Source organism: Vanessa atalanta, chromosome 26, assembly GCF_905147765.1.
Source record: "Vanessa atalanta chromosome 26, ilVanAtal1.2, whole genome shotgun sequence".
Lineage (NCBI taxonomy): Eukaryota > Metazoa > Arthropoda > Insecta > Lepidoptera > Nymphalidae > Vanessa > Vanessa atalanta.
In genome coordinates, this window is record NC_061896.1 from 4859870 (window position 1) to 4886620 (window position 26751).

The 26751-nt window shown below is 33.9% G+C and overlaps 1 protein-coding gene across 1 annotated transcript in view; it reads right to left on the bottom strand.

The window, feature by feature from the left end:
- The window catches only part of LOC125073875 (irregular chiasm C-roughest protein-like), a 58344-nt gene that overhangs the window by 24486 nt on the left and 7107 nt on the right, over nt 1-26751 (bottom strand). The window contains exons 2-6 of the mRNA XM_047684958.1: nt 24323-24473; nt 23526-23606; nt 8147-8298; nt 7723-7814; nt 6544-6652 (exon numbers count right to left, since the gene is read on the bottom strand). Coding sequence (XP_047540914.1) covers nt 6544-6652; nt 7723-7814; nt 8147-8298; nt 23526-23606; nt 24323-24473 — 585 coding nt within the window. The remainder of the gene's footprint in view (nt 1-6543; nt 6653-7722; nt 7815-8146; nt 8299-23525; nt 23607-24322; nt 24474-26751) is intronic.

Here is a 26751-nt window from a genome sequence, read left to right on the forward strand (position 1 = left end):
TTTTCAAGTTTACAAGCAGAATTATATCTACAATGCAAAGCAACGACGCTAAAAAGCGGCTCTTTGTAAGACATTCATCTTCAAAGGATATTATACTATTCTTTAAGTTGAAACGTATGAAAGGAAAAATGTTTTGTTCGAACGTATTAAATACTGGCTGGTGCTCGCGACTCCGTTCGCGTGACGTTCGGTTGACATGTTGTGTATCTTTGCGTCTGTCGTGGCATCGTAGTTCCCAAATGGATGGACAGATAATGTTTTTTTTTTAATAGACTGATATGAGAGAAGGAAGAGCTTCGAAGTTCGAGATTTGTTCGTGTTTTGTTTATTTCAGATTTATATGTTTACATTAGTAGCCTGTAAATTTCTCACTGCTGGGTTAAAGCCTCCATTAGGAGCATATTCCACAACGCTGCTCCAATGCGGGTTTGTGGATTCACATGTGGCAGAATTTCGTTTAAATTAGACACATGCAGGTTTCTACAAGATGTTTTCCTTCGCCGCTGAGCACGAAATGATTTATAAACACAAATTATGTACCTGAAAATTCAGTGGCGCTTGCCTGGATTTACGCTAGAGATGTACGTGTTCTAACTTCTGGGCCATCTCGACCATCATTTGAGAGCTTCGCCATCTATAATACTCTTCTCTTATTTATATTTCTTCTTTAATTGTTATTGCTAAAGTTTGCTAATAACTATCAAACGGAAAAAGAATATCGAGAGGAGAAATTGTGCTCTCAACTCAAACTCTTTTATTCCACATCAATGTCCCACAAGTGGATAAAAGCCTTATCTCCTCTTGACGATAGGATAGCTTTAAGTACCACTCAGTTAATACGGTGATTTATTTAGAAATGTTAAGTTAATTACTATTTAAGTTGTTTTCTATAATCTTGAGATAATATTCGGCTTTAATTGAATAGTGGAACAGAACAGAAGTTAATCCATACTAATATTATAAAAACGAAAGTAACGTCTGTCTGTTTGTTGCTCTATTGCGGTCAAGCCACTGAACCGGATTTGGTGAAATTTGGTATGAGACAGACTTTTTTATACCTAACCCCTAAAATACGATTAAAGCCTCGAGTAACAATTAGTAATAATACAAAATCCAATCTCAATGTACATCAAAGACCTAAAAATAATGGAACATTAAAAAAGTTCCTTGCGATGTAATACAGTCTTTGCTGACACTTCCAGAGCGTCGTCAGAAAATTACATAGCCTTCTTATTTTCACTTTACTAGTATAAAACCACGACCAGAATATCATGATCCACCCTATTTTTCTACTCAGCACTAAAGTTGTGATAATTCAGAGAGACGTTGAAGATTCATGGGTCAAATTATCTTGGATGGCGCACGGCTATTCGGAAATTCTTGGTAAGACAAAAATTGTGGTGACGGCTTTCCTTTAGCGTCTGTTTCTTTATTTCGTTACGTTTTCCCTTTATCCGTTTATTGGCGACTTTGTCTTAAGGAGTAATTTATGTGTGCAATATGTACGTTTTATTTTATCTAATTCGATTTTATGACGCTATCGATGCAAGTTGAAATCTTTTGTTCTTACGAGGTACGTTTTATGTTCGTTCTTAATTAAACTATTCTTGGTTCAGTCTCGATACGCTTTCAAGAGATTCTTTGAGAAAATGATTTTGAATTTTCTGGTCTCAAATGTATTTCAAGATATACGTGTTATTTAACAATAATATGAATTTATATATATTGTTACATAAGGCCATAATAATAACTTATGTACTTATCCTAACTCATGATTTACTATGTTTATATGCTCATTGTCAGAGGTACAGAAAAATGTATAGGATACCTGACGCCCCTCCACCACGTCATACGTGAACTGATTCATTTTACATAAAATGTTCGCGATAACAAAAATTCACTTCAAGGATTCAAGTAATGATCCTAAAATGTCCTAAATGCCAGAAACTTGTGCAAAAAACATCTTATTATCTAATAAATAAATATTGGACAACATCACATACATCACTCTGATCCCAATGTTAGTAGCTAAAGCACTTGTGCTATGGATAATCAGAAGTAACGACGGTACCACAAACACCCAGATCCAATACAACATAGAAAACGAATGAACTTTTTTCTACATCGACTTGGCCGGGAATCGAACCCGGGACCTCGGAGTGGCGTAACCATGAAAACCGGTGTACACACTACTCGACCACGGAGGTCGTCGAAATATTTTACAATATTGTCTTAAAATGAAATTATTTATAAACATAAAAAAGCACATGAAAATGTGTCAATAGCCAAGAATAACAATACACATAAGTACAAATAAAATAAAGTATATCTATCTTATATAATTACTAAGAATATTGTTATGTACATATGTACATTGTGATATGTATTTTTTTATGTACTAGAGAATATCTTTAAGATGTTAGTCAAGTGTTTTTATTTGTACCTGTATATTTTATTCATAAAGATTATAGTTCTCGAGCTACGCAGGCATTTTATAATTTCGTAAGTCTCACTCTGACTTAAGTTTTCGAGTTTATGGTATCACTGGGCATGCACATGCACTGCACATGTTTTGATAAATAATAAAGTGATGATCTGGCACAGTGATCACAATAGATAACAAACATTCGCGTTCGTTTACATTTTTTTTTTTAATGTTAGAGTTGGCAAACGTGCAGAAGGCTCACCTGATGGAAAGTGAGTTCAAGTATCGAATCATAATTTTTTTTTTGTATAGATTAAACGGAGTGCTAGTGCTGTTTTATTTCGAGGCTTTGCGTTGCAATTGAATAGAACAATTTCTTTCATTCCTACCAATCAATCCACGTGGTCATGATTTATACAGTATAAATATACGTGTCAATTTCTTTGAAAATTCAAAGTAGAGCTTTAGACGAAAAATATTTAACGTAACATTACAAAAAAAAAATCGTCAGTAGGGATTTACGACAAATAAAACAAATAAAATTATATATAAAACTTGCGGATAAGTTGGCAACTTCAAAAATATTTGAGATAAGAATGACGTCAATAAGCCAAAGCCGTAGGCGGGATTACACGTCCAATTTTCGCTGTAAATATATTTATACTTCTTTATATTTCTATGTTAGCTGTGCTCTGGTTTTCTACTCGCACTTTACATGAAATAATAATGGACGTAAACTTTAAGATCTTTTTTTATGATATTATTTGGCGGACGAGCAAATGGGCCACCTGATGGTAAGTGGTGACCACTTATACTGTGGTGGCTTATACGTGGTGATATTATAACGAAAGATTATGTTTACATTTACATTACATTAGCAGCCCGTAAATGTCCCACTGCTGGGATAAAGGCCTCCTATCCCTTTGAGGAGAAGGTTTGGAGCATATTCCACCACGCTGCTCCAATGCGGGTTGGCGGAATACACATGTGGCTGAATTTCGTTGAAATTAGACACATGCAGGTTTCCTCACGATGTTTTCCTTAACCGCCGAGCACGAGATGAATTATAAACACAAATTAAGCACACGAAATTTCAGTGGTGATGTTTGTAACAGGATTATTTCAAGTTATATTTGAAATGATCAAAATGAAAAATCACTTCTAATTAAAGCCTCAATTATAAATCTTCATAGTAAATAAAACTACAGTGACAATGGTGCTGTAAGAAATATTAACCATTCTTTACATCGCCAATGCGCCACCAACCTTTGAAACTAAGATGTTATGTCCTTCGTGCCTGTAGTTACAACAGTACTGAGTACTGCTGTTTGGCGGTAGAATATCTGATGACCACAAAGACCTATTTTAATAAATAAATAAATATTGGACAGTGTCACATACATTACTCTGATCCTAATGTAAGTAGCAAAAGAACTTGTGTTATGGAAAATCAGAAGTAACGACGGCACCACAAACACCCAGACCCAAAACAACATAAAAAACTAGTTAAACTTTTTCTCCATCGAATCGGCCGGGAATCGGACCCGGGACCTCGGAGTGGCGTACCCATCAAAACCGCTGTACACACTACTCGACCACGGTAGTCGTAATTTTGATCTTATAATTAATAAACTTTACTTTGTTATACTTGAAATAATAACTATAATAATTTATTTATTTAAACTAAATTTTTTAGCAAGTTTGATAATCACCCCGGACATACAGACAAAAATAAAAATAAACGATGCCATTGGTTTTGGTAACTTGCAAATAGCCATATTAACTAAAATAGGCTGTTTTGGAATAACAGACAGATACTTAGATTTTATTTTGTTAATATAATTTATTATTTACGTAATCATTTCAGTTTTTAGAGTCCTCGAGAGTAAGACGTCGTTAAAATATGACGAAGCATTATTTCAAATGAGAATTCGTGAGATAATTGCTTAGTGGATCTCATAAAAAAAAAATGTATTAAGATTTTTTTTCCCTTGATATTTCGAATATGAATGGTATTTTTCTTTTTTTTTTTATAAAACTAATTGTTTATAGACTACGGTTGATGTTTGCTTGTTATATTATAATGATGCCTATTTTAAATGTCTAGTCTAGTTTCAACTTATGGGATTTTTTTTTGGAGGTGAATTTATGTCATACTATTGGTCGCGCGTAGGTTCGCTCGCGTTTAAAGGGTTGATATGCAGTTAGGCACAAATAGAAGCCTATGTCCTTCCCTGGAGTATTCAATTCAAGTCAGTCGTAACAGAAACAGACAGAGTTACTTTCCCATTTATAGCATTAGTACAGAATTATTACAAAGTGATTTTGTGCAGACAGGTTTGGGGTCATCTTTTCATCGCTCATTCGACCGCCAAGGAAGATTACTTAGTATTATTGATTTTCCAGTGTAACTATAGGCATAAGGAACATGACATCATTGCATTTGTAATTTTCTAAGAATGGTGGAACATGGGCTATGTAAGGGATAGTTAATATTTGTTACACTGTTTATGGCCACTGCATACGACCACTTACCATCAGGTGGCCTATTTGACAGACATTTATTACGTATTTTAAATTTTAAAACTTTAAAATTATCTTTAATTAAAAAATAACTCATAAATCTAGATCTAGATTAACAAGTTATTTATTAAAATTAAAAAAAATATATATTTCATACGATTCGGATAGTCTTCTAAATTATGACACATTTTTTATTTCGAGATTACAAGAAAATGGATAATATAATTTGAAAATTCTAAGTTAGTCCTGTTAAACTTATCAGATTCTAGAACTTTTTGATAGACTAATAGATTGATAGATTACTGAACTCAAAGTGCAAACTTATCAAAGTTTTGTGATAAGTTTAACTTACGATTTAAGTTGAAATTAATCGGTTTTATCGACTTTATGTTTTTTCGATAAAATTTTATTTGAAATTCGATTAATGTATCTTTAATCGTCTGCCAGACGTATTCGCTGGTTTTGAATGATAATACCATTTGAAATAATACCTGTTTGATTGATGTGATAAGTGTTATGTGAAATTAACAAGTAAGGTGACATGTGATTGTTTTACTGTTGAGCTTCGACCTATTCGTCTTTGAAGAGAATATTTCGAGCATATTCCAACATTATATATATGATAATTTTATAAAGTAACTAGCTAATAGTATTATTTATTTTACTGTGAGGTGGTGAGGACTGAGAGAGAAACTGAGAGAAAAATGGAGGAGGCATGAGCAGGAGGCTCACCTGATGGAAAGTGACTACCACCGCCCATGGACATCTGCAACACCGGGGGGCTTGCAGGTGCGTTGCCGGCCTTTCAGGAAAGAGTACGCTCTTTTCTTGAAGGTTCCCAAGTCGTATCGGTTCGAAAAAACCACCGGCGAAAGCTGGTTCCACAAAGTGGTTGTGCGAGGCAGAAAATTTCTTAAAAATCGCGCTGTTGTGGATTTTCGGACATCCAGGTGGTGCGGGTGATATTTGGAATTTTGACGAGATGTCCGAAGGTGAAATTCAGCAGCCGGGATTAATCCGAACAATTCCTCGGAACATTCCCCGTGATAAAGTCTGTAGAAGATGCAGAGCGATCCAACATCTCTACCCGAAGCCAAAGGATCAAGCAGATCGGAAAGGGCTTGATCGTCGATAATTCGAGCCGCTCTACGTTGGATACGGTCAAATGGAAGGAGCTGGTACTGGGGAGCATCCGCCCAGAGGCGAGAGCAGTATTCCATGTGAGGCCGAATTTGCGCCTTGTATAGTCTTATACGATGGGCCGACGTGAAGTACTGTTTTGCCTTGCTGAGCACACCGAGCTTTTTTGATGCCAATTTGGCTTTGCCTTCCAATTGACCGCAGAACTGTACGAGGTTCGAAACATCGACGCCAAATATTCCGATACTAGCTGTGGCGGCTAACGGAATGTTCTCGAATCGTGGAGATACGACAAATGGTGTTTTTTTAGCAGTTAACGCGCAAACTTGCGTCTTTTTGGGGTTGAAATGAAGTAAAAATTTATTTTAGTTAGTTTTAGTTTAAGTTAAGTTTATTTAAATGAAGTGTAATACTGTTACTATGCTTTATAAAAGTTGTTTATAGATGAACCTTACCTTTAACTTTATAGAGGCAGCTTTGTAAGCTCGATCTGCTGTATTTTGAGCTTGACAGGTGTACGTCTGATCGTGGTGCTGTCGCCTCGGTCGAAGACGGAGAGTAGATCTGTATAAACATAGTAAAATTAACTTCATGTAATAATGTCGGTATGAGTTTTGCGTGTTCAAAGGTTTGCACAGATACAATTACTTATCGTTGCTTATCATTGACTCTTAAAATTCGGAAGCGAAAATATGGATGAAAACCCTATGAAAACTAGGGTAAAATATATAAAAGTAAACAAATATAAATATACTAACTACCGTACCCTGCACAAATTTTTTACTGAAACACACTTTCTGAACGCACCCGTAGACGTAAAACATGGCCGTCCGTTGAATTCCATATCAATTATTTTTATAGATTTAATATCGGAATATCTCCATTATACGAATTTTGCAGATATCTGATCAACAAAAAAAAACAATATTTTTGATGTACCATCTCTCATCTCTAAGTTTGAGATCTAGACCGCGAGATTTGGAGTCTTTTAAGCTAGATCAGAAATGACTTAACTTCAATGTTTTTAATAGATTTATTTTACAGCAAATTTCATTTTTTTTAATAAAGTGAATGAAAACCAGTAATTAATACTAATTTGCAATAAATCTATTTCTCTAAACACAAGTTATTATGATAATATTATTTAAAAAACATTTAATTATATTAAATAGGTTTTTATTTTTACTAAAAAATAAATCTAATTTATATTATTGTTTAATTAATTCAGTCTCAGTTAATTAATGTTTTCATAAATTTAAGTAACTCTCACATTTTAAGTGAAACTAATTAAATTCGTTTTAAATAATAAAACAAGTAGGCTGAACTTAGTAGTCAGTAGAAGTTTCATTTTGATTACGTTATCTATTATATACATAGGTAGATAAAATTAGTTTCAATATAGAAAAAAAACAAGGAACAAAATCAAGCACAGTTTGTCCTGTCTGTGTATAGCGTATCGATTGTAATGGCAATCGGTTCTAAAATACAGATGTTGATGTGCAGCGCCATCTAGCGGCAATATACAAATCATAATGCCAATCATTTTTGAAAATATACTATTTACATATATGTATGCGCCAATGTGTGCCATATCTTTATATTCAAGTATTATGTACAATAATATCTTATCTTACCGAGCGATAAACCTTCGTCCGTCGCTCATCACCTCCACGGAGTAAGTGACCCCTTGACTCAGTACCCCTCCATCACTATCAACCCACGTGATCTATAATAACAACAAACAAATACATCTCATTATTATTATTTTAAAGGGTAATAGCCGTAACATTTTTAAAGAAGTAGACAATTAGGGGGTATATTACAATTTACCCCCTAATTGAACGCAAAGCTTCTATAATTGGGGACTACAATAGATCTAAATCAGGATCGATCCTATGACTTTTACATCACCAGGCGACTCCCCCCCCCACCTGTACTATAAGCGCTTGTACTTAATAGTAAATATTAAATCGAAAAGGAACTTTACTATTATTTATATGTTAATATAATATATTAAAAAATCATGACCTATTTTAAAACAGATATAAAAATACTTACTTCAGCAGCAGGCTTTCCACCAACAGACACACACTCTAAGGTTACTTCGCCTTCCTCCACAGCTTCTATGGTTGGTCCTTTTAATATCTTCGGTGGTTCGGGAGGTACTAAAACGGTGAGACGTGCAGATCGAGAACGAATAGCCGGCTCACCTATGACAAATTGTTTTAAATTAATAAGTAGTTACCATTAAGCTAGTTAAATATTGACGCCTAAAATGAGCTCAGCTCATAATCTAGATTTTAGAGATGCGTTTATTTGTAAAAGACTTAGGATTGAAACAGCACCGTAAATTTTTCAAACAAATAATGTCATTATTGGAAAAAATATTTCCTTATAAAGAAAATAATTAATTAATAAAAAAATATATAAATATTTCACTTCCTCCTTTTTTCTTGTAAGTTTTTATTACTTACTCCACCACGATGTTCCAAAACCGTTTTCTGTTAGAAAAATTCAGACACGTGAATTTTCCTATTTCCTAACAAAATTCAAATTAACGTTATTGAACTTCTGTGTCTTAAAATATAATATTAAGCTGAGATCATTTAAGACTGGAAAGGAATCGATGGCATTCAGGCAGATTCAAATATAAATATGAAAAATTGTAAACCGTTGAAAAAAAAAGTTACAAAAAAATCCCGCCAAGTCTTTCAGCGGTTCTTATCATATCTGTTCTCTCTTAACTGATGGTAGATTATTCTTGACAATCAATAAGTAAGCTTCAATATGTATTGTAAATAAGTATTACTTCTATATTGAATTACAACTTTTGAGTTTGACGAGATAAATTATGAAGACAAAAGATCTCATCCAGAAGTTTAGATTCGTATTGGAATTTAGATTAAAGATCAGTCAACGATAAACGTACCATATTAAACATTCACAACGAATATACAGTACACGAATTAATTCACAGAACTAATTAATAATTAGCTCAAATAATTCATGAATCCGAACTCGATTTCCAAACTAATGAAAAAGCTGAAATCATTAATACATAAATATAACCTAAATATGTTTACGGAATTTGCGGTCACCTAATAAACGCAAAACAATAACTCGAGTCCCACCCATATTTTGTAATCCAACGTTACCACGGAACTAAGTCACCGCATAATTTCATTATAATGCTAAATCCGAACTAAAAGCTAACTTTTAACTTATAGTCATATATCCCATGAGAAGCGATAGCTATTAGGAAGATATTTTCATCTGATTCGAAGAAAATACTTTATTATTTACTCAATACTTCAGGCGGTCATAATTTGAAGAGTAATCGTTTTAATTCAAACTGTACCTTAAATATAGAAAAGACCACATAAAATACAATTTGTTCTTTTTTTAAAAGCTTTGTTGTTTAATGAAATAACAAATTACCCAATTTATTTTTAATTTTAATTCAAACTCAATTCAAACTCAAATTCCTTTATTCAATATACAAGCATTGCACTTACTTATTGATAGTCAAATTACGAACCAGTTTCGAAAACCCTGACCTGAGAAGAACCGGCGAAAGAAACTTAGCGGGTCCTTTTTTGTCACTAAGTTCTAGACTAACACTGTCAAGTTGTTCTTATACTTTAATGAATAATTGGATTAAAACTATTTTTGACTGCCTCGTTGGTCTAGTGGCTCTATATAAAGCCACGGATTCTGATATTCTGGTTTCAAACCCCAAGTTGGTCGATGAAAAGTTATGGCGTTATTCCGTCGAAGTATATATAGTCCCGTGCCTTAGTAAGTAAAGTCATTGGTCCTGTGCCTATTTTTTTTCCGGTCGTATCGGATTTTCTGTCAAATCGGATTATAAGAGTGAGGGAATAGACAGTACACCAATGTTTGCGTACATACAAGTGCACTACAATATGTCCTCCATAAGTTGACTGGTCTCTCTTGTGACTGCATTCGCTCAGAACAACAACGCCATAAAAGATTTATACTTTTATAATGAGCTAAAACTATCGTGATAGTAAAAATAAACTAAAAAAAAGATCTTGTAAACGCTGCAGTGGAATCTGACCCTAAAACCGAAAATAAACTGCTATCTTAAATACATTAGGAAAAGGACCGAATGTTTCCAACAACTGTTGAAATTGAGGTGCAAAGTTGGAAATTCGATCTGAACTATTAGTTTAATAGCGTATTTTATAATCTGACTGAAATCCTGTCAAAGAACATTGTTACCGAACTAAAAGTTTCTGAAAGGCGCTATCCAGGCTAATTTTGGTGAGCAAATAGTTGAGAATTATAAGTATTTTAACGAGTTATTCGAATACAATTGATTAGCCTTTTCAATTACATATATAACAGAAGTAAATATAACTTTGATAGAGTTAGGTCTTTTCTATAGATAGGCAAGCGAATAGGTGAACTAATGGTGACCCCTGGAATTGGTGCCGGAAGAAATATTAACCATTCCTTACATCGCCAATGCGCTTCGAACTTTGGAAACCGAGATTTTGTCTGTAGTTACACTAGTATATTATTTTGATATGATTTGACTTGAATCAAATTTAGACTATTGAGGTGACAAGGATAAATTTCGTCTTCATATAATTCATGTATTTGTTCTCTAGCTATGGTCTGGCCCAGGGTTTGGCAAAAAAAATAGTAACTCAGAACATTGCAAACGGAATAGTTATTTCCTCTAGCAGTACCGTGTATATTGGCAAAGATTTAAATAACTCATTCGCCCAATACCATACTGATATACAATACAACCAGAAATGTGTGAGATTAATCCTGCCTCTTGGGGTATTATCGTACTCTTGACAAGCTGATTAGTTGAAGAGAACTTGGCCATTGATTCTATTCATTGGAATAAAAGATATCATCAATAAGCTTTTCAGCTTTACTGGGGTATGTAATTAAATACAAATACATACCTACTTCGTAATAATGAAGTTAATTTAGGTTATGTTAAAACAAATCCAAAATATACTTTATTCAAGGACGCGCTTTTATACATTTTTATTTTACAAGGTTAATTTTCGAGCAAACCCGCAAGATACTTAGCAGTTACTCTCTTCTATCAATCAAGACACATATATATATATAGTAATAATCCTAACGATCATCAACATCTACATATACAAACTATGAGTTATTTTATCATGTATATTATATACCTGTATGTATAATAATAACCGTTACTTATATATATATATATATTTTTAAATGTGTTATAAAGTAATTTATTTTTAAATGTAAAATTTTATGCAAACAAACCATATTTAAGTTGTGACATATTGAATAAAAACATACCGTACTCCAGTTTTACACTTCAATTATTCGTGTATATTTTTCGGAACTGCAACGTTTCAAACAAAAGGTCGGCAGAATGTAAAGAAAACGCCACTTTTACGAAACGGTCAGTACAAACAAGTTCAACCGTCGCGCCGCAAGTTTGACAACGTACATGCGAGTTTTCATGAACGCAACTTTTAGTCATGAAATTGTCAACTTAATGTAACAGCCTATAAGTTCTGTAACGTATTCGAACTTCTTTTAATGTAATTTTCCCAATAGTGTTTAATTTGACAATCAATATGTAAGTGTAATGCTCCTATATTGAATAAAGGAGTTTGTTTTGTTGGACATTTTTATCCCTTTGAGAATATATGCACGTTTGTATGTACAAATTAATATACATAAATATACAATTTATAAATTTAATTTAATGGATGCCAGATAAGTTTAAATTAAATTAATTGTTTGGGATAAAGTTCATCCATACTAATATTATACTATTATATTTACTAAAAGGGGATAAGTCCATAATATATAAAAATAGAATGTTAAAGTATGTCGGCAGCAAAGAAAGATGTAAGTACTTATGTATATTTATAAAAACATTCAGCAAAAAACGAAATATATGAAAAAGGTTAAAAATACATTGAAATTGATTATTAATTAAAAATAAATAATACATTACAAATAACTTAATGATAATAATTCTTATGTAAATAAAGTTTTATTTTTCGTTACATTAGGAGCCCGTAAATTTCCCACTGCTGGGCTAAGGCCTCCTCTCCATTTGAGGAGAAGGTTTGAAGCATATTCCATCACACTGCTCCAATGCGGGTTGGTGGAATACACATGTGGCAAAATTTCGTTGAAATTAGACACATGCAGGTTTCCTCGCGATGTTTTCCTTCACCGCCAGCACGATATGAATTATAAACACAAATTAAGCACATGAAAATTCAGTGGTGCTTGCTTGGGTTTGAGCCCGAAATCATCGGTTAAGATGCACGCGTTCTAACCACTGGGCAATTACGGCTCTCTAATTTAAATAAAGTTTTATAGTTCTTTAAATATATTCAATACTAAATCAATTATTCATTGAGAGTTTTCCAGTCATGACAAGGAAAAATAAAAGAGGATGTATGTATGTAATTCACATGAAAGCAGCATAGTGGAATAAACTCCTCTTCGAGAGGAGTGGAGTCTTTTCTTGCAGTGGGACATTAACTGGCATTTATTTATTTCCATTGCAGTTTCTACAAAAAAAAATCCTTCAAATTACTATACTTAATGACTAACTTAGATATCCTTCGACTGATAGATTGATAGATGAGTTTTACATTCAAATTCCACTAAAAGATATTTTTGTTTAGCTTTACAGAAATAAAATATCACTGTTACAAACCAAACGATTATTTAAACACAAGGCAATAAAATTTCAAATTTTAATTCTTGTTATATTTAAATTTTTCATATAACTTTGAACGAACGAAACTAGCGTCGAATTTAAACAGTAGAGTGGTGAATTAACCAGCGAAAAGTTTGTGCCATTTTACGACAGACGCTATCGTTGTGTTTGTTTAGCGGCCCGGTCTCTTGTTAAAAGCAAATTCTAATTTTATTTGTACAACCCTTACAATAAAGTTATCAGCTCCTACAGTTTGGGAGATATTTGCGTTCGTGTTTATATTGTAAAGGATATTTTTATATATAAACTATTACTAATGTTTGCTTGTTTTTATTTTAGTTAAATTATAGGTTTTGTGGTATAGGTAGCCGGACGAGCAAATGATGGTGAGTGTTCACAGCCGCCCATAGACTGTAAGAAATATTAACCATTCCATCATGAATGCGTCACCAACCTTGGGAACTAAAATGTTTGATTGATTCGAATTTTTAAGTGCTTAAAAAGACAATACTTATCTACGTATCATTATTAAAATTAATGTGCCATTTATTTTGATTCGTAATGGATCTTTTGATTAGTTGCCCTTAATTCGCCAATGAACCCTCAACCTTGGGAACTAAGATGTTATGTCCATTGTGCCTGTAGTTACGGTGGCTCAATCATCCTTCGAACCGGAACACAAAAAGACTAAGCACTGCTGTTTGGTTCTACAATATCTGATGAGTGGGTGGTATCTACTACGTCACTAGCACGTCTGGTGCTTGTAAAAAGTCCTACCACCTACTGACAATGATGGTAAGTAGTCACTATCGCCAATAGAAACTGATACGTTATATTTCTTGTGCCTTCAATTACGTTATTAAGTAATTGAACCTTATTAAAGTCATAATAGTTCACTGATATAGGTGCTGCCTAGCGAAGGTCGATATTAAACGAGCGGCTGCGCAACTACTACGAATAAAAACTACAATTGCATACCGCAAGTAAAACAAAGATGCGAGTATTCATGAAGACGGTTAAAAATATAGGTATAAAGACAATTTTTAAATGCTAACTTCTTATACAAGGGTAAACCGCTTCGTTACGTAACGCGTCACGGCAGTCTGTCCCTTTCTCTCATGCGTACGGCAGCGGTAGGAACGCTTCTCCTTTCTCAGTCTAACCCAAAGTGCTAGCCGTATTTCGGACGGTTTAAGTTACCACTTCTATCACACGTATTGTTTTTGTTTTGTGCGAAAAATAAAGCCTATCTTCAGGTTGGTCAACAAAATGCTTGTTCGTGGTAGATGTTATACTATGTCTATGTTTACTAACTCTTGATTCTCTTTTTGTTTTAAATAAAACTTGTGTGGTAAATAAGCTCACGTTGAAAATCAACACTGGTTAGTTAGAAAACTAGAGAATACACCAAGACGCCCTGAGGTCTTGCAGATGCAACATTGTTCGTGTACGACGCTGTTCCAAATTTAAAACTTTTGTCTTGTATCTATACGTACACATAGTTATAATGTCGTATATAAATTGTACAAGAGATATAATAACTTAGTGTCCACTGTTGGTGACGCATTGGCTATGTAAGGATTGGTTTAAATTTCTTACGGCGCCAATGTATTTGGGCATCCGTGATCACTGATCATTAGAATAAACTCAAGTAAGCACCACTTATTTTCCATTTAATTCATCACGTGCTCGGCATGAAGGTAAACATCGTGAGGAAACCTACATAGCTCCAAACCTTCTCCTCAATAGATCTTGGCCTAGCAGTGGGTCATATAAAGGCTGTTACTTAATTTACTAATATTAGGATAGATAATATTCTTCAGCTTCAATAATATTGGTATACCAAGCAAAACTAAATTTTAATGTTGTGTATTTTAACATAATGAAATTCAAAAGTAAGACTTACAAAATTTTACTAAACCAAATTGAATTAATTTTTTGTTTCGTTCTATTTTATTTTATACAAAAAAAAAATCCTCATTTTAGCATCTTGTTGCTTTTAAACAAGCGGAATTTATACGTTTAATATTATTTCGTTAAAAGTTGAGATAACTATTTTGTGGTTGAACCGAAACAGCAATTTTTAAACTTTTCTTTGTGAGCTAAACTATTTATAATTTAGTTAGCTTCCAGCCAGCAAAGTTCCTATGTTTATAGGAAATGGGTTAACTACTCTAATATTCTTTACCGAAATTATAACCGACGGTAGAATAATGGCTTTTGTTCGTATTAAATTCAAGTGTACGAAATTTCTATATGAAATAAAAATGTTTTAAATTCGAATCTAGCAAGGGTATTAAATTCTACAGTTGGATATATAATAAAGGTATTCAATTTGTTTTATTACGTCCTTTTAATGCACTTTGGTATGAGTGATTTAATTTATTTAATATATATTATACATATATTAAGTGATGCAGTTACCCGCGGCTTTGCTCGCGTATAAATTGAAAATATTTACAAATTTACTTAAAATATTACGTTAATGTAAGACCACTTTGTATACTACATTAGTGTGTATTTCAGCCCTTAGGGTAGAATATCCGGATATGCTTAAATACCTATCTACTCATTTTTAATCACAATACCAAAAATAAAGTTTCATGCTTCTAACTACAAAAATGACTGACTTCCAGACTAACCTGTATAAGAAATGTCAACCCCTATTTCTTCCCTTAGGCTTAAAATATCCAGAAACGCTTAAACACATATCAACTCATTTTTAATCAATAATAAAGTTTTAAGTTTTTAATTAAAAAATGACGGACTTCCATACAAACGTTCAACCCATATTTCACATCTTTAGCGGTAGAATATCAAAAATTCCCTCCGTAGTAGGTGTCATGATAATTATGTTATTTTATAAGTGTAGATCAACAATTTAAAATATAAGCCCTATGCTTCTAGTTCTAAAAAGGGCAATACTTTTCTACAACCTTTCATCTCCATTTTCAACCCTTTATAACACTTCTTCCAATTGAAATGTAGCCTATGTCATTTCTCAGACTACTTGTGTACCAAATTTAAATCGTTCCAGTAGTTTTGGCGTGAAAGCGAGACAGACAGACAGATAGTGTTACTTTCGCATTTATAATATTAAGTATTAAAGTATAAAATTAAAAAAATAGGACATTTAAAAAAACTTTCCGCTGATTTTCTTTCTCCGATTCTCCTTAGGTCCGAGGTGATGGTAGATTTTTGAATATCATTAAGCAAGTTTAACACTTCTTTATTGAATTAATATATTTGACTTTGACTTTGAATAGTACACATGACGACAGTTTGAACTGTACTAAAACATTCAAATCCCAGACTACTAAAACTCCAACTTCAAACTTCTGATATAACAATTACAGTTCTAGACAACCTCTTATTTATACTGCGTATATATTATCATTATATTTTATAAATACTTAAAGTTACAAACTGTATTACTCCCACTATTGCCTAAGGCCTCTTTTTGGGCTCTGTGCGAGCACCTCTGGGTACCACTCACTTCACATATACCAACGCCAAAAGAAGATCAGTATTGTTGTAATCGTATTTAGAGGTTGCCATGGTAACTTCAAGCACAAGGGAGATAACTTCTTCGTGCGTCGAAAGCGCATTGTGTTTGTTAGAAATGAATAATATTAATTACGGCGTCAAGGTTTATGATGAGGATCTCTTACCATTAATTTCAATTATTTTTTTTACGTTATTGGTTGCAAACGAGCAGGAGGCTCACCTGATGGAAAGTGACTACCACCGCCCATGGACATCTGGGACACCGGGGGCCTTGCAGATACGTTGTCGGCCTTTAAGGAAGGAGTATGCTCTTTTCTTGAAGGTTCCCAAGTTGTAAAAAAAAGAACCGCCTGCCAGAGCTGGTTCCACAGAATGGTTGTGCGAGACAGAAAATGTCTTAAAAATCGCGCTGTTGTGGATTTTCAGATATCTAGGTGGTGCGGGTGAAACTTAGAATTTTAGAGTTTTGGAGGTGATTCCATAACACTGCTGCGTCAATACGTGGTGGCTACACAAATGTTCATCCCACACATTATTTTACTCATGACTGATTCCTTTACGTATCGTATGTTAATTTAAAATACATGTCAAAAAATATTGATAAATAAGGCAAATTACTTTAAAAAAAAAAAAACAAAGGTTGGACTTAGTATTGTACTGCTGTATTCTATAATTAAAATTGTGGAAACGAGTTTCTTGCCAGGTCTTCTCGGCAGAATCTATTTTCCGAACCGTGTGTGGCGGTAGCTTTACATTTAGTTCAACACTGTAACATGACAATTCAAAAGTATTTTTATGAGCCTTCTTGAATAAAGAAAATTTGGATTTTGATTTAATGAAACATAAACACAAGAAATTTTAGTTGACCTTGCTTAAACTTAAACTCGCATAGAGCTATCTCAACTCATAAATATTATTATGTTTTAAAAAACACGATCAAAACTCTCTCAATAAAATAAAATGATCTCGTTAACGAAGTTTTCATTATAATTTCAAGGCGTCATTATTAATGTCTTATTCACTCAAAACAAACCGAAATCTTTTACGTTTTTATATATAAATACCCTCTTTGTCATCCAAAACTTTATGGTTTCGAGATTGCTTCCGCAATCGCGAATTCGTGTCAAGCAATATGAAACTTTGTGGCGTTTTATTAAAGTTTATAATAATATTAGGCCCTGAGGCGACGAAAGTTCTTATCAGGGTAATTTGGGAGGTAAGACGAAAAACATGGTACGAAAAGTACACGCCACATCCGAAGATATCAGAGAGTATGGAAGTATCATATAATTGAGATTAATTTCACAAATTACATATTTCCTATTATAGAAATAAACATTTTGACAGAAATTTTCTCAAAGAGAAAGAAGGGTTCCGTACCATCTACAAAAACGGCAAAAAAATCATCCATTGAATTTGAGCCTCATTAAATATTTATTTAATCCTGTTTTTAGTACTTTTTGTTGAAGCGGCAACATAAATTCACCATTTGTGAAAATTTCAATTATCTAACTATCACGGTTTATGAGATATAGATGGACGGACGGATGGGCAGCGGATTCGTAGTAATAGGGCGTTTTATAATTTGGATACGGAACCCTAAAAATGAATGTTTAACAAGTTTGCCTTTGATACGTTCCTAAATCATTCATCCGATTCTGCCGAACTTAGGATAGGTCTGTGATAGTCGGCGAGAGTTCTTGCCCAAAAACTTTTATTTGGTATTTTTGTCGTTCAATATAAACGTTTTGTGTAGCCTTATTCTACTCGTTTTATTTGTGAAACCGAGAGCAGTTAGTTTGTTGTGATGAAAATGATTTTGTTTCCATCGGCTGTCCGCCTTAAGTGTCCCTTTTTAGATAAGATTATATTTTTCTGTAGTCTCATCTAGAAGTATGTACGTTAGTTCTTTGTTCAGTGACTTTTGAATAATTCATAATGATAACAACTGCAAAAGACGCTATCACATCTAAGGTATGTTTCGATTCTTCTTTGTCATATTTCAACTTTAACGAATTTGGATGACATTGCACAGTATGGTTCTCTAACATCGTTCACGAAGTCCATTGACAATGGAGACTAGCTAACTTCGCACGAAGTATTGATGATGATGCTTGTGTGTGAAAGGTTATTATACAATTACTGAGTTTATGTTTGATAGCACACCTTGGGAATGAAACGATCGCCTCCTGGCTGTTTCTATTCATATGCAATTATGTATATAATTAATTTGACGAAAAAAATAAAAAAAGACCCGCTGAGTTTCTTTCGCCGGTTCTTCTCAGGTCAGGGTGTTCCTTTTTCCGAACCGGTGGTAGTGTTTAATGAGACCATCAATAAGAAAGTGTAATGCTTCTATATTGAATAAAGGAATTTGATTTTGATAATGTCGTCTTGACCGATTTCGGCAACAGCGGCCAGTCTTAATAGAGACCAGCCAACTATACAGCACAGATTAAAGTACATATGTGTGTGTGCGCAAACACTGGTGCACTCTCTGTTCCCTCACTCTCATAACCCGATGTGACGACTAATCCGACACCATCAGAGTTCAGGCGCAGAATCAACGGCTTAAAGTCTTTTTCGTGGGAGTGTAAGCATTTCCAACTTCCAGACTTCGGGCAGTTACTGAAAATCGGTGAGGTTTAACCACTGAACGCGTAACCACTGGGCCATCTCGGCTATTGAGCCGAGATGGCCCAGTGGTTAGAACGCGTGCATCTTAACCGATGATTTCGGGTTCAAACCCAGGCAGGCACCACTGAATTTTCATGTGCTTAATTTGTGTTTATAATTCATCTCGTGCTCGGTGGTGAAGGAAAACATCGTGAGAAAACCTGCATGTTTCTCATTTCAACGAGATTCTGCCACATGTGTATTCCGCCAATCCGCATTGGAGCAGCGTGCTCCAAACCTTCTCCTCAAAGGGAGAGGAGGCCTTTAGCCCAGCAGTGGGAATATTTACAGGCTGCTAATGCTAAAAAAAAACACTGTTAGTATCATGTGTTTCTTTGTTTATCAAATCTTTGGATTTTTTTTATGCTATAGGTGGCAAATGAGCAGGAGGTTAATCTGATGGAAAGCGACTACCGCTGCCTATGGTCATCTGCAACACCGGGGTGCTTGCAGCTGCGTTGCCGGCCTTTAAGAAATGTGTAGACTCTTTTTTTTAAAGTTTCCATATTAACTCGGAAAAAATGCTGGCGAAAGTTGATTCCACTGGTTCAAAGTAATAACAATCGTGTCGTCTATGTTGTGGATTTTGGGACATCCAGGTGTTGCGGATGAAAATTAAAATTAAAAAATTTTAAAGATGTCACATCATCTCAATTTCAAAAGAATATAGTGATTCAAAATACTTTCAAATTACGATTTGCCAGAATGTTTGTAACTATTCTCTAGGCAGACGTTCTTACAGTAAAAATAACCAACTTTCGACATTAGTAGCTTTTAATGTGGTAAGGTTTGTGTTGACGTGTAATAACGATTTAATAACTCCTGGGCTTTTTATTCCTGTCGATAAAACTGATCGATATTTCTTGTTTGTAGCTTTCGGGATATTTAGTTTTGTTTTATTCGATATTATATGAATATGTTTTTTTATATCTTATATCACCTATCTACCTGTGTTTTTGGACGTTCTGTTGGTAAGTAAACAACACCTATAAACATAGGCGTTGTAAGAAATATTGAACATCTTTTATGACCAGTGCACCACTAAACTTGGGAGCTAAGATGTTATGTCTCTTGAGTCTATAGTTTCACTGACTTACTCACTTCAAACCGGAACTCATTAATGCCAAGTATTGCTGTTTGGTGTTAGAATATCTGATGAGTGGGTGCTACGCAGACAAGCTTGAATAAAGTCACTAAGTTTACACTTAGTATTTCGTTTTTTTTGTAGATATTGAATACAGTGATTAAATTTTCTCATATAGACAGTACCAGAATAATCAAATGTTCAATGAAAATTAATTTATGAAATTCTTATTATAATATATTTTTTTCTATGATTAACGAAAAGTTTTTTAAGGTCAAGATCTTGAGGGAGTCTTGGTAGTTAATAAGATGAAACTAATTAGAATTATACCTAATTAGTTATTTATTAACTTTACAATTAAATATTTACATAAATGATCATTTTTCATTAAAGCAAATAAATTTTTTAAATTTATTAAATAACTGTTAAAATTTTTAGAACGATTACTTAAAATCATATATTAAATATATTTAAAAGATACCTTTATGCTGTTACGGATTTTTTGTAGACGTTTTGAAAAACAACATTATGTTACAAAGGTAGCATCGTATTATCAGGCGATAAACACATTCGACTTCTGACGACTGGCTACATTGTAAACATACATTGTACATAAAAATAAAATGTGCACTTCGGAAAGACGAAAGTGAGAGCTTAAGAAAAACGTCTGACCGATATACGGCTGGCACTGTAGAGTGAGACAGGAGGAGCCTGCCTACTGCTGCTGTATGCGTATGAGAAAGGGACAGACTGACGTCGTAACGCGTTACGTAACGAATCGATGGGTATCGCTCTCGCCCTCCCATATGTAAGTTATAACTTCAAAATTATTATAAAACATGTGTATAAACCAAATCATATTAGGACAGCGTGCTAGAAAGAGCTCCAAGTTGTTTTTAGTTTTAAAAAAGGAGTATAAATTCAACGCTGTGTAGCGTTGAATTTATACTATGGACCCTGATATATTTTCAACTATGAGTCATTTTATTTATTTAACAATTGTGTATGCAAGCATTATCTACTTTATGCAAAATTTCGATAATGTTGGGTAATTTTTCAGTGCCCAGTAGTGAACATATATACTTATATTCAGTATAAACCAGCACCGAAAAACCTTATCCCAAAAAAGGGACATTTACAAGATATTTCACTTTTTACTTTTATCATATCAGCGCCCAGTGGTTAAAATGTGTACTTCTTAACTAACGATCATCATTACCATCGTCGTATGCATTATTCTGAATTTTCATGTTAAGTACATTTGTATTTATAATTTATTTCGTGATCGGCGGTGAAGGAAAACACACATATGTCTTATTTCTATGTTATTCTGCTACTGTATCCACCAACCCGCATTGAAGCAGCGTGGTGGATTTCAGTGGTGGTCAGTTCCAAATCTTTACTCAAAAGCTGTTACTGTTATATTATATAATAAAACATCATTCTCCACAAATGCACAGCAATCAGTTAAAAGGATTGTTACATTGAAAACAAAAGAGTCATCCCCAACTGATTAGTAAATACACGTGTTCTAAATACGACCCTAAATAAACTAAGGGACAAAAACAATTACCATTTCGGGCTCGAAGACCCACAAACACGAATTAGAGTATATCGTAATATAGGACCGATTCGTCATAATTGGGGCAAAGAAAGGAACGTTTATACCAAACGATTTTATAAAATCGCGAATTATTTACATTTGCAATTAAATAAATTAAAAACGTACCTAGTTATAAACTGTAAATGTTTGTTGTTGAAATGTATTAGAATGGAATTTTTATATCATATTATGTGATTTTATTTACGTTATTTATTGAAATATACTTAGCTTATTTTGGTAGACGTTAAACGTACACGAGCGTTTTTTAACACTTTTTAAACGCACGTTTTTTATCGTGTCGAAAGAGATCTTATATTTTATTCTATGCATTTTTTCATATTGTTTTTTATGCCCGATGGTAAGAAAAATAAATCGTTCCAAAAGTGTTGGGAATTGTTGACTTCGCTACCAGTCTGAAGTTACACCGGTTCTCTTACCCCTCAAACCTTAACACAACGATACTAAGTATTGTTAATAAGACATAATAACTAATAAGACATTTTTAACTTTGCCGTTTCATAAATTCAAATAATTTTTAAAATATACATTGGTAAAGAAGGCATATTATTTGATACAAGATTATATAGATGATAAAAAAGCGTGGAGTTAAAGCTTGCTGACTTCCAGGCAGGATATATAACATACGTATATAATTGTATTTAACTAACATGCCTGTAGTTTTAGATGTTGAAGAAGAGTAACTATTGAGTTTCTTGCCGGTTCTTCTCGTTAGAATCTGCATTCCGAACCGCTGGTAGCTTTACTTAAAATAGTTTGTTAAATTACGATTCAAAAGTGCTTGTAAAAAAGCCTACTTGAATAAAGCATATTTTGATTTTGCTTATGGCGGTAGAATATTTGACGAATGTGTGGTACCCATAATACATTTACAAAAGCCCAAAATGAAGTAAATCGAGCATGATCACCAGCCTAATTTTAATTTAAAACACAACATAATAAAAAGTAACATTTCACGCTACAGACGTTCAGACGAACGTATCTTAAACTTCTAACCGTAAATGTCGAATTTAATATCGAAATCAAAAAATTACGTTAGTTCTAACTTTATATACTATTTTATAGGCGACGTTTGTTCGTAAATCGTAAAAAAAATTATTGACTATAGGACCTAGCACTAATTTTATGAAGTCCTAATGCTTATTAAATTCGTAATTTCCATAAGCTTGACAAACCGGCGTTTTAAAAAACGTTCACTAATTTTAAATGAAGCCACAATGTGCTTTTCTGTTTTGATTGTCTTACAATTTAACTATCGCTGGAATTTCAATTTCATTGAATTCGTAGCGTCCGTATCTAGCAATTTAATTTTGTAAACGTAATTTTAAATATTTGTCGACATTGTGAATATTTGCTTAGCATAAATGGCTAGCAGAGAATGCCTAGATAGTATTAAACTGGACCTTAACCATGCAATTGCTTGTGACCAATGTTTGAATAAATAAAATTAATTGATTAATTTTATGAAATGTTTGTAAAGATTATTTTTAGTTAAATAATAAAACATAAGAGCCGAGATGGCCCAGTGGTTAGTACGCGTGCATCTTAACTGATGATTTCGGGTTCAAACCCAGGCAGGCACCACTGAATTTTCATGCGCTTAATTTGTGTTTATAATTCATCTCGTGCTCGGTGGTGAAGAACAACATCGTGAGGAAACCTGCATGTTTCTCATTTCAACTAGATTCTGCCACATGTGTATTCCGCCACCCGCATTGGAGCAGCGTGGTGGAATATGCTCCAAAACTTCTCCTCAAAGGGAGAGGAGGCCTTTAACTCAGCAGTGGGAAAATTTACAGGCTGCTAATGCTAAAAAAAAAAACAAAAATCTTACCTCTTGGTCCAGTACTGACTTGGCATTGGTAAAGCGCATCGTCTTCTAAAGCAACATCTCGTATATCTAACGAATAATCCCCTAAAACAAAAAATAAAATATAGTAATTATCATTAAAGTAAAAAAAAAGCAACTCGTGCTTTTGAGGAGCAAATTACGTAACAATAATTCCTATATTAATGGGAGTTCAGATACATATATGGGAGATTTTATTTGGTAAAAGAAAAATTTCTCACAATGATTTGCTTTTAATTGAATGAATATATTGAATGAATGAGTATAGCCACCTGATGGTAAGTGGTCAACACCGAACAAAGACATTAATCAATTAACAAATTTGATAGCAAAATTTTCATGTACCTAGTGCCTATATTGGTACTTTTTAATAAGAGCATAATGTCTGATACATCATCCTTCCTTATTATACCAATTAGCACCAAATTAACATAAAACTTTATCCGTTCAAGCAGCGCATGTTCTGGTCTCAAGAGACCCTTTTTCTGACGCATTCAGTAGATATCCACACCACAAGCTAATATGCGCAAAATATTCACATATTAACATAGTCGGTGCATTGTTGAAAACTGAATTCACCCCACAGTCAAGTCTGATATAAGTTTGGGGATACATACAGATAGGGGAGATCTTAAATATACTATAATAATACTAGTAATATATAGATTAACTCTCTCACTGTTTAGCTATTTTACGAGTGGGTTGTTAAAGATTGCTGAATTACTTTCGAGAATGTAAAAGTTCAAAATAAGACCAGTGAGCCAATTTTAATGATTGCTTACCTTCTTCATCGCTGCCGACCATTCTATAACGTTCGTATCCCGTTAAATGCCGATGTGTCCCGAGCCCGAAGTCGTCCTTCGTCCATTGCAACTGACCAGCCTTGTTCACCACACGACATGGTAACGTCACTCTTGTACCGACCACTGCACTCTGTGAATAATAAAGAATGACTTTATTTGACTTCAAATGTATCCAATGGTTTATTGATAAATATAAAATACATAAAAACTGGGAAAGTGCAAATCGATCTCGCGCTCTGAGGGTTCCGTACCACCAGATTTTTGTTTTTGACTAATTTCATGATTTTTGGTCATCGGGAAGTACCACAGGTGAGTAAATTCCTTTTGCGAAAGTATGGGTAATGCGCCATAAAGGCCATATCTTTTGATTGGATAGACTTAAAGGTTTGATTTTCTACACGTCTCTAAGAGATTGTAGACCACAGTATGTGATATTAATTTCAACTTTATATCTCTCCGCGTTCCTGAGAAAAGGGGATCTTGACGGACAGGCAGAAAGACAAACAGACAGACGGACAATGAAGTGATCTTATAAGGGTTCCTTTTTAATTTTTAATTAAAATTTATAGGATACACGTATCAAAATGCCGTATTACCGTAACTCGGTTGTCACATTTTCTAAGTGAGATATGAAATGTATTCATACAGAATCACACATCGAATGCGTTAAGATATTTTCTATTAACAAAATAGTTCACGCAAGGACGGCATGCAACTACTAAGTCATAAGACGGTCAACGCAAATATTTGAATACTTTATGTGGAACTAAATCCGACAAGTAAACGAAAATACGTCTTATTTTCTATTCGTGTCATTTTCAATACTCGTTGAAATCAAACGTATAGAGACAAATATATACTATATACGCACTGTTCAGAATTTCATTTATATATTTATTATTAAGGACCGTCAGCAGTCACTACACTTACACATGTTAAACAAAAAAAAAAACATATTTATACTAAATATAAAGTGTGCGACTCTTTAAGACGGCCACAACATGCATTTTACGGTACAATGTATAAGATTTTTTTTTACTAAAATAACTCTATTACACTAGAATACTAAAGATTCTACATTTCATTTCAAAAATAAGCAATAAATTTTAATGGAAATATGCGAAAACGCCACCATAAATTAAACTTTACTCAGTGGTAGGGCTTTGTGCAATCCTGTCTGGATAGGTACCACCCATTCATCAGATATTCTACCGCCAAATAGCAGTACACTGTATTGTTGTGTTCCGGTTAGAAGGGTGAGTGAGCCAGTGTAATCACAGGCACAAGGGACATAACATCTTAGTTCCCAAAGTTGGTGGCGCATAGGTGATGTAAGGAATGTTTAATATTTCTTATAGCGCCATTGTCTATGGGCGGTGGTGACCACTTACCATCAGGTGGCCCATATGCTCGTCCGCTAACCAACGCCATAAAATAAAAAAAAATAAGATACCACACATATATATTATACATTTTACAGCCAAACAACAATACTAAGTATTGTTGTGTTCTGGCTTGAAGTGAGTAAGCCAGTGTAACTACAGGCACTAGGAACTTAACATCTTAGTTCCCAAGATTGCGCATTGTTGAAAGGAATGGTTAATGTTTCTCTATCTTTGAGCTTTAAAGCACCTACGATTAGGTGGTCTAGTTGCTAATCCTACCTAATCACTAGTATAAAACAAAGTCGCTTCCCGATGTCTGTTTGTCCCTATATGCTTAGATCTTTAAAACTGCGTATCAGATTTTAATGCGGTTTTTTTAAAGATAGAGTGATTCAAGAGTTTATATGCACACTATGATAGAGAAACAATGTCCATTTTAAAGTTGTCTAATATAATGTATGCCGTAAGTAAACACATTTTTGCACTTACATTGCAAACGCTGACTGAAACCTAAGAGATAGGTCAAAATAATGTATCACAGTATTGTACACCTTAAAAAGGTCTACAAAAAAGTCTTTTTTTTATGGCATTGGTTGGCGGACAAGCATATGTGCCACCTGATGGTAAGTGGTCACCACCACCCATAGACAAAGGCGCTGTAAGAAATATTAACCATTCCTTGCATCACCTATGCGCCACCAACCTTGGGAACTAAGATGCTATGTCCCTTGTGCCTGTGATTACACTGGCTCACTCACCCTTCTAACCGGAACACAACAATACAGTGTACTGTTATTTGGCGGTAGAATATCAGTCTGCAATGGTATATGTGTAATTCTTAGGGATAACCCACAATAATCCTTTAATTTTTACGAGAAGTTATGGCTTATATACGAAGCTATTTTAAGCAATACAGCATTAATCCTTATCCAATTGAATACCTGTATTACATTGTGCATTAAATATATATCAACATGGTCCTGCGAAGCCGGAGCGGGTCGCTAGTTAATATACACAGTAAAG